Source organism: Leuciscus leuciscus, assembly GCF_965113295.1.
Source record: "Leuciscus leuciscus genome assembly, chromosome: 20".
Taxonomy (NCBI): domain Eukaryota; kingdom Metazoa; phylum Chordata; class Actinopteri; order Cypriniformes; family Leuciscidae; genus Leuciscus; species Leuciscus leuciscus.
The window spans coordinates 37,384,796-37,394,350 of record NC_138744.1 but is presented as its reverse complement, the minus strand read 5'-3'; the positions used below and the strand labels follow the sequence as shown (position 1 = coordinate 37,394,350).

General features: G+C 41.4%; 1 protein-coding gene across 1 annotated transcript in view; it reads right to left on the bottom strand.

Annotated features, from left to right (window-relative positions):
* Positions 1–9,555, bottom strand: part of notchl (notch receptor, like) — a 32,781-nt gene that overhangs the window by 16,618 nt on the left and 6,608 nt on the right. Inside the window, exons 3-5 of the mRNA XM_082150090.1 lie at positions 4,262–4,594; positions 2,945–3,171; positions 728–831 (exon numbers count right to left, since the gene is read on the bottom strand). Of these exons, the coding sequence (XP_082006216.1) occupies positions 728–831; positions 2,945–3,171; positions 4,262–4,594 (664 nt within the window). The remainder of the gene's footprint in view (positions 1–727; positions 832–2,944; positions 3,172–4,261; positions 4,595–9,555) is intronic.

The following is a 9,555-nucleotide window of genomic DNA, read 5'->3' as shown; positions in this document are numbered from 1 at the left end:
AATCCAGAAAACGTGAAACGTGAAACCCAGTAACTGTGTTCTGGTGAGCCTTTCTCTGCAAGTATGTTATAAAATAAGCCGATCAGATTTCGCTCTCCTTCTGGCGTATGAAGAGGATCTTATTATAATATTAGCGGCCCTTAATCTGCACGTTTACACACACCAGCCGACATTTGGTTCCACAAGCGACAACAGAGACCAGTTCTAACGCAATGATAAAGATCCAGCAAAGCCTGAAACTGTTCTGTGGTTGAGCACAGACGAGCACTGAACACTATTGACCAGAACATGTCACCGCTGTCTTATAAACACCTCAGGAACTGTGGACACTTGATGATGATGAGATGATCAATGTAACTCCACAACAACTACAGAAATGTCTCCACTAACATTCAGAAACTCTTCCTGAGTCTCTCCGTAAGGCTGCACTCGCTACTGGTTATTCTGGGATTCTGGATGAGTGAGATTGGCCTGTTCTGTTATTGCCGGAGTTTCTGAAGCTCGTGTAAAGACTCCGCCCTCTTCTGAACGGAGGCGGAGCTAAAGCTCATTTGCATTTAAAGGGACACACACACAAACGGCGTGTTTTTGCTCAGACCCCAAAAGAGGCAAATTTGACAAGCTATAATAAATGATCTGGGGGAATTATGAGCTGGAATTTCACAGACACATTCATGGACACCATAGATTTGTATTACATCTTGTGAAAAGGGGCATAATATGTCACCTTTAACCACAGGAGCACTGCCGGGATAATCAGGACAAGAGCCACACCGAGTCCAGCCGACACGCCGACCACCGGCCACATCCAGGCAGGAGAGGCTCCGAGAACTGAAACATGAGATTTAGCCATAGATAAATACAAGAAAAACACCTCAATAATACGGTAACACTTTATAATACTGTTCCGTCATTAATGAATAACTGCACAGGAACAAACGAGTAACGCTCTATTAACATTCGAGTAACTACTATCAACTAACGAGAAACTCTGATTAACAAATTAGTAAGTAATAGCGCTCAGTTGAATGTGGAAGTTCACTATAAGCTAATCAATAACTACTATTTTTCTCATACCTCCCAGAGAACTACACTAAGAACTATATACAGGTTCATAATGACTAATGCATAATGTATAATAAAAGGTTACGGTCACCCACTAGTAATGACTCAAGTGTTATTACATCCTTCTAAAGGAACTACTAATAACGTTGATCAGAATCGAAAGTGAAGATCATGGAAACACACTAGTAATGTTATTATTATTTTCATTTTAGAATAGTAGTTCCTTTAGAAGGATGTAGTAACTAGTCAGTGTCATTACTAGTGTGTTACCATTACCTTATATTATGAATTATACGGTAACACTTTCTTTTACAGTGTCCTTGTTACATATGTTACATGTACTTACCATAGTAATAACAGTAAATTATGCATAATTACATGCAACTAACCCTCAACCAAACCCTAATATACTAACCCTATAGTAAGTACATGTAGTTGCTTAATATCACTCAGTACTTAAATATATAATTACACTGTAACAATGACACCTGAAAATAAAGTGTAACCAATTATGCATTATTCATGTTAATTATGAACCTGTATATAGTAGTTCTCTGGGAGGTATGAGAAAAATAGTAGTTTATGATTAGCTTATAGTGAACCTCCACATTCAACTGAGCGCTATTACTTACTAATTTAATAATAAGAGTTTCTTGTTAGTTAATAGTAGTTAAAAGAATGTTAATAGAGCGTTACTCATTTGTTCCTGTGTAATTATTTATTAATGACGGAACAGTATTATTGTAACGGAACAGGCTCCCGTACCGCTTCCTCTCCACCACCGGAGGGATCCGTCTCCGGAATATTAAACACCTTCATGAACTCAATATCCCATCATGCCTCTTACCTGGGACTGATTGCACACACACCTGCACCTCATTCACACACATAAAAGCCACTTTCACACTCCACTTCTCTGCGAAGTATTGCATTGCCCCGGCTTTCAATTCCAAGCGTTTATCTCTGTGTTTGCTGATCTGATTACTGACCTAGGACTGTGTACCCCGACCTCTGATCGTTCTCTGCCTGCCTTGACCCGGATTGCTTATTGGACTTTGCCTTTTGCTGCCTGCCCTGACTTCTGCCTGTGACCTCGTTCTGCTCTGTGTTCTCTCCGTTGATCTGTTTGCTGTTGATTTACCCTGCCTGTTGACCATTCTAATAAAAGCTGCAAATGGATCCCTCAGCATCTGCGACATCATTACAATTATAAAGTGTTACCCAATAATAGAACTAACTTCTCTGAAACTCTCATCGTTTGCAGGTACACTCTTAGAAGAAAAGTTATAGAACTCTAGGGTTCTGGACTAGAACCTTTAATGCCAAAACATGTGTGTGTTTAAAGTCCTCATGTGGTGATAATCCAGCTTTTAATGTAGTTTATGTGTCTATGTGGTGTTTTTAATACGCTTTAAGACAAACCATGTGTAAGTTCATAAGTCGACAGCATTGCTGAGTATTTCCTCCTTAAAACTGCAGTGAACCAAAGACAGTCTCAAACACACGCTTTGAAATCGCTGGTGTTTCTGATGTCACAAACTACCTTGTAACCAATCAGATCAACGTGTGATCGTCAACCAGTGGATCTCTGAGCTGAGTGAGTGAGTGGAGGCGGGGCTCATTTGCATATTCATAGAACCGCGCATACTAAATGAGGCGAGGGTGTCGAGTTACATTCAATCTATTTTAAGACATGAAGGAAAAACGTTTAAATATGTAATTTTGGTGATCAAAGATGATTTTAAGGAATAAAATTATTGACTACAGGAAATGAAAATGAAAATTCAAAAAACTTTTGATTTAATGCGCGAGGACTTAAAAGTGTCTGAATATACAGAATGCTTATGTTGTGTCAAGGTACGATAAAAAAACAACATACTGTTGCGTTCCTCTTTGGGCAGTTTCACCTCCTCTCTGGCTCCTATTTCCTCCTCCACTCCACGCACACTGATCACGGCCGCCTGGATCTCGGGGATCATGGGAAACGGGGTGGGTTTCAGTGCCAGGACGGCCCGCAGGAACTGTGCGGCCTCAGCGGCGTACGGGAAACAGGTGGAGGGAAGACGGGAGCAGGCTCTGTTATCCAGCTGGAGGAATAACACTGACCTGTGTGGCAGAAACACAGATCCGTCAACACTAGTGGGGGAAACACACCACTGATTACTGAAGAAAAGGCCAATACCTGCATGCTAACCAGGTATTATACAATCATATGTGACCCTGGATCACAAAACCAGTCTCGAGTCGCACGGGTATACCTGTGGCAATAGCCAACAATACATTGAATGGGTCAAAATTATCGAATTTTCTTTTATGCCAAAAATCATTTGGATATTCAGTAAAGATCATGTTCCATGAAGATGTTTTGTAAATTTCCTACCATAAATATATAAAACATTTATTTTTGTGAGTGAATGCAGCAAAATCGCGAACGTAAATGGACAACTTTAAAGGAGATTTTCTCAATGTTTCGATTTTTTTGCACCCTCAGATTCCAGATTTTCAAATTTCACAAAAATACATTTCAAAATTGACCCATATGACTGGTTGTGTGGTCCAGGGTCAAATATAGAAAATAACATTTATTTTAAGGATAAATTATATCCTTTAAATCTAAGACTGAAGTATACTAAATTGTATTAGCCAATCAAAACAAAGGTCATTTATGAAGAAATCTTAAGGCACAATAGCAATAACAGCCTAATTCAAAGAGAGGGTGGAAAATAGCTTGTACAAAACTAAATTATTTATTTTGACATTGTTGTTAGTTGTATGCTTTAGGGTTTAATATATTTTATTTATATTATGAGAATTTTCTGTCCATAAAACCTTGATCTAACATGGACTATAAAACAATAAATGTAATAATAATAAATAAACAAAAAATAATAATAAATAAATAATAATAATAAATAAATAAAAATAATAAATAAATAAAAATAATAAAAGCTTGAAATGCTTGAAAATTATTTATTTTTAAAATCTTTTTAGGTGTATTTTTTAGGGGTTTATAATATTTGTTTTATATTATGAGAATTTTTGGTGCATAAAACCTTGATTTAATATGTGCTATAAAACAATAAACAATCAAAAATAATCATAAAAATAAATACATAAATAAAATAAAAATTAATTTAAAAAAAGCCTGAACTGTATAAAAGGCGTCTTCAGAAGCCCGTCTGCCAGCACCCCTCACCCGTTGCTGTCGTAGGCCGGAGTGTGTGTGTGTGTGAGCAGCTCCTCCAGCTGGCGAGGGTCGAGTGTCAGCAGGTCGTCGGTGGGCCGGAGCGGGGCCGTTCCTCTGAGCTTGACGCTGGTCTGCAGGACAGTGCTTAAGGCCCACAGCAGAGAGCTGTTCTGGCTCTGACCCGAGTGTGTTCTGGTGTGCAGTAACAGGCTTCCTCTGGCCCACACCGGGTACTGGTTCCGGAAGCAGTCGGACCCGTCCCAGCCACAGGCCGCGCTGGTGCAGCCCTGGTCACAGAAGCCATTGTCATAATGATTTCGGCAGTACTGAATATGCCCTGGACTGAGGGAAACATGATACGCTCACATTATACTTGAAGCATGAATGTATTACATATATTCATATTCATTAGAGTATTAGTAGCTTAATATCTGCTATCACTTTATTTTGATGCTCCTAAACATTCTACTGACTATAAGTAACTTTACAACTACATGTCAACTTGTTCTATTATACTATACTATACTATAATATACTATACTATATAATAGTTAGTTTACATGTAGGTGCAAAGTTACTTATAGTTAGTAGAATGTCCGTATGTGAGTGTTTGAGTGTGTGTGTGTGTGTGTGTGTGTGTGTGTGTGTTTGTGTAGAGTTTTCCTGTAAAGTTACTCCTGGTGTGTTTTATGTGATATTAGTGTGTGTGTGTGTGTGTGTGTGTGTGTGTGTGTGTGTCTGTGTGAGTGTGTGTGTATCTGAGTGAGTGTGTGTGTGTCTGAGTGAGTGTGAGTGTGTGTGTGTGTGTGTGTGTGTGTGTGTGTGTGTGTGTGTGTGTGTGTGTGTGTGTGTGTGTGTGTGTGTCTGTGTGTGTCTGAGTGTGTCTGAGTGAGTGTGAGTTAGTGTGTGTAGAGTTTTCCTGTAAAGTTACTCCTGGTGTGTTTTATGTGATATTAGTGTGTGTGTGTGTGTGTGTGTGTGTGTGTGTGTCTGAGTGAGTGAGTGAGTGAGTGTGTGTGTGTGTGTGTGTGTGTGTGTGTGTGTGTGTGTGTGTCTGAGTGTCTGAGTGAGTGTGTGTGTGTGAGAGAGAGATAGAGAGAGAGAGTGTATGTGTGTATGTGTGTGTGTGTGTGTGTGTGTTCATGTGTGTGTGTCTGTGTGTATCTGAGTGTGTCTGAGTGTGTGTGTGTGTCTGAGTGTAGTTGTAGAGTTTTTGATCACCGCATGATCATGACAAAGGTCCTCATGAAAATACCCCCCCCCCCCCCCCCCCCCATGCAAAAACATGGACCCAGTAGGAGGCGTTTAGATTGTGTCCGCCTGGAAGTCACAACTGTAAGGAATGACTTTTGTCGCTCCCTGGCTGAGAAACTAGGGGAGTTAGACCTCTAGAGAACCTCTATTACTACGGCCCTCCATGAAGCAGCAGCCCAAACAATCGGCTATAAGAGCAAGAACCACCAAGACTGGTTTGATAACAACTCAGAGTCCATCCATAATCTACTAAGCAACATGCATAAAGCACATCAGGAAAGCCTAAAAAAAACCTTATCCAACGCCGCCAGACAGCAATGGCAAAAATATCATCTGGAAGTGCAGAGAACTCTGCGGAACTTGCAGAACAAGTGGTGGATGGAGAAGGCTCATGAAATTCAGTAATTCGCTGCCAGAAATTATATGCACAATACACTTTTACAATACAGTCAAATCCAGTTATGGCCCAAGATGTCACTTCATCACTCCCCTGAAAACAGCAGATGGGCTCAGAGTCCTGAAAGACCCGAATAGCATCCTGGAGAGGTGGGCTGAACATTTTAACACCCTACTGAATCAGGACTCTTATGCAGACTATACCATCCTGGATGAACTTCCTGAATTTCCCCCTATTGATAACCTTAGCCATCCTCCAACTTTCCTGGAGGTTCTGGCAGCGGTCCGCTCCCTGAAGTGCAACAAGTCTCCTGGCTCTGACAATATTCCTGCAGAACTGCTAAAACAGGGAGGGTATCTCTGCACAAGAACACTACACCATTACATCACCAAGGTTTGGGCTGATGAATTCATCCCACAGCATTGGAGGGATGCTAGTATTGTCACCATATATAAAAGCAAAGGGGATAGGGCTATTTGTGATAACCATAGGGGCATATCACTTCAGGAAAGGTCCTGGCCAAGGTGATGCTACAAAGACATCACAGAGTCTATGCTACCCGAGTCACAGTGCGGGTTTAGAAGGAACAGGAGTACAGTCGACATGGTCTTCACAACCCGGCAACTCCAGGAAAAGTGCAGGGAGCAAAATAAAGATCTGTTTATGGCTTTCGTCGACCTCTCCAAAGCCTCCGACACTGTGCAGAGAGATCTCTTGTGGGAAGTCCTCCTCCGGTTCGGATGCCCCACTAAGTTTGTCATCATCCTCCGTCAGTTTCACGATGGAATGACTGCTAGGGTGATAATAGGAGGTCAACGGTCAAGCCCTTTCCCTGTGCGCACAGGGGTAAGGCAGGGGTGTGTACTGGCACCAGTGCTTTTTAACATCTTCCTCATATGTGTCACCCAGCTTCTCCACAAGGAGATTGAAGACAACAGTGGGGTGACAGTAGCGTACAGGCTGGACGGCAACCTCTTTAATATCAGGAGACTCCAGGCAACCCCCAAACTGCACAGAGTGAGGACACTTGAGCTGCGGTATGCCGATGACTGCGCTCTTGTATCTCACTCTTCACACGTCTTAGATGCAGCAGTGAGGGCATATAGCAGGATGGGGTTGACCATCAACACTGCCAAAACAGTGATAATCTGCCAGTGGAGTGCAAACATCCCACCCGCACCACCCATCTTCTGTTAGTTGTTCCATCATTCAAATACCTGGGGAGCATTATCTCTGAAGACAATAGACCCCTTTTCAGTTGGTAAACATGGTGACGTTTTTGTGTGGGCAGGGCTTAGGAGGTGGCAGAACGATCCCTCTGGCCGCTTCACTAATGTTAGTGTGCAAGTTTTGTTAGCTTGTTTTTTAACAATGACTGGAGAAAATCCGATTTTATCTTAAAGGTAGGGTAGGTAGGATTTTTCTAAAAAACTTTTTTTTCAAATTTGTTTAAACTGTCTTTATATACCAATACATAATTAAAATGTAAGTGCTCTGAAAAAGAGAGTATAAAAATCGAGTGACTGTAGACCTTTTAATCTGCAATAAACACAGCTCATTATTTCCATCCAGGATGAAACAATTGATTGGTTTGGGCGACTGTCACTCTCTCTCGCAACCATGGCTACCACCCCTGTTGCTACAAGATCTGCCCATATGCGCACGCACCCGTTTGATTTGAGGAGTGCAAGAGAGGCGCGGAACCTACGAAGAGTAAAATGATGGCAGAGAAAGAGCATTCAAAATTCAAAGCACCTGCATATGCAGTCAGCGAAGGCAAACAAGGCAAAAACTCCTCAACAACGACCTCCTCTGCTTCGCCCTCGACCCCGGACCTGTCCTCGAACCGACGATGCGGTAGGCTATACTTGTCTCCGGAGTGTAACGTTAATCCTCATCAGAGTCAACAATGTTTTCATCATGGAAACTCTTACATGCAAAACACCTTAGCCTATTATGAATCTTACACGAAATTCACCTTCATCACAGTGTAACTGATGGTAATGGAAAAACATGTATCAATGCAAACTGTTTTTAGCTTTGCCTTATAAATATAGCTCGTTACCTATAAATATAGCTCGTTACCGAATCAAACAAAATATATTTTAAACTTTACCAGTATCGATATGCTAGCTTGATAGTGAGTAGCCTACTAAAAGCCATCTTATTTGTTTATATTTATAGTGATAAAGTTAGGTATTTTATTACATGTGATTCTGACATGATGTCACTACATGCACTGCGCTCCTTCCTCTCCACTCGTCTCAGGTAAATAAATAAGTAAGTAAATAAATGCGTCTTCCAGCTGAGTCTGAGCGTTTGGCGTCGCGCGTTCATGTGTTTTGGGGGCGTGGCTTTGGAAGGAGCTCAGAAGGGAGGGGGTGTGAATGGAAATAATGAGCTGTGTTTATTGCAGATTAAAAGGTCTACAGAGACTCGGTTTTTATACTCTCTTTTTCAGAGTACTTACATTTTAATTATGTATTGGTTTATAAAGACAGTTTAAACAAATTTGGAATGTTTTTTTTTTTTAGAAAAATCCTACCTACCCTGCCTTTAATGTGCAAGGTCACTCACTGTCCAGGATCACGATTGTTATTTGCAAAAGTTAATTTTAACGGACATCCCAGATTGGCTGACCCGTACACGCTCAGTCAATGGATGGACGATCTGACAGGATTAACGTCAACGCTACCTCCGGTTGAGTGGCCTGACTTCTACACCGACCTGATAGAGAAACCGAGGGTAAAGGGAAAATGAGGGCATATACTGTACATCTTTAGATGCCTATAACTGCACTAAATAGTCACAAGACTTGTGTGGTTTCCTACGATCCGCAGTTCTGCCAGCGCCGGCGCCACGGCCAGACAGAAGACGACAATGTAAAGAGTGACATTACGGTGCAATTTTAATGATGTGAATATTTTCTAGAAATAAAAATTCCAGATACAGCATATTCATTTTTTAACTATGTATTTACACTTTCTTACCAGGTTCTTCAAAAAGTCTAGTCACAATCAATCAAAACAATGTATACAATCATAGATGATTCACAAATAATCACAATAATTTAGAAAACATTATGCAATAAAATTTCAAATTGGAGCCTGTACTCCGTCGATTCTTGCACCCAACAACACAACAAGATGACATTTGATAACAATAATAATAATTTAAACTCCTTATTATGTAGCCGAATCTGTGCTGGATTGTATTGGCCTCCTCCAAGTTTCCCTTTGTTTTCCCTCCAGCTAACGCTGTGACGTAACTGTGACGTTGGCTCGAAATTGGTCTATAGCATTGACAATGAGGCCCAGAACAGAATCAAACAAGCATCAGCTGCCTTTGGAAGACTCCGGCGGCGGGTTTTTCAGAATAAGAACCTTCATCTCAACACAAAAATCTGCATCTACCAAGCGGTCTCCATCACCACCCTCCTCTACAGCTGTGAAGCCTGGGTTACTTACAGCCACTCAAGTCCCTGGTACACTTCCACATCTGCTGTCTCCAGCGCATCCTGGGAATCACTTGGCATGACAGAGTGCCCCACACGGAGATCCTCAGGAGAGCAGGTTGCAAGAGTATTGAGGCCACAATCACCCAGCACCAACTGCGCTGGTTGGGGCATGTTCTAAGGATGCCCTACAACCGT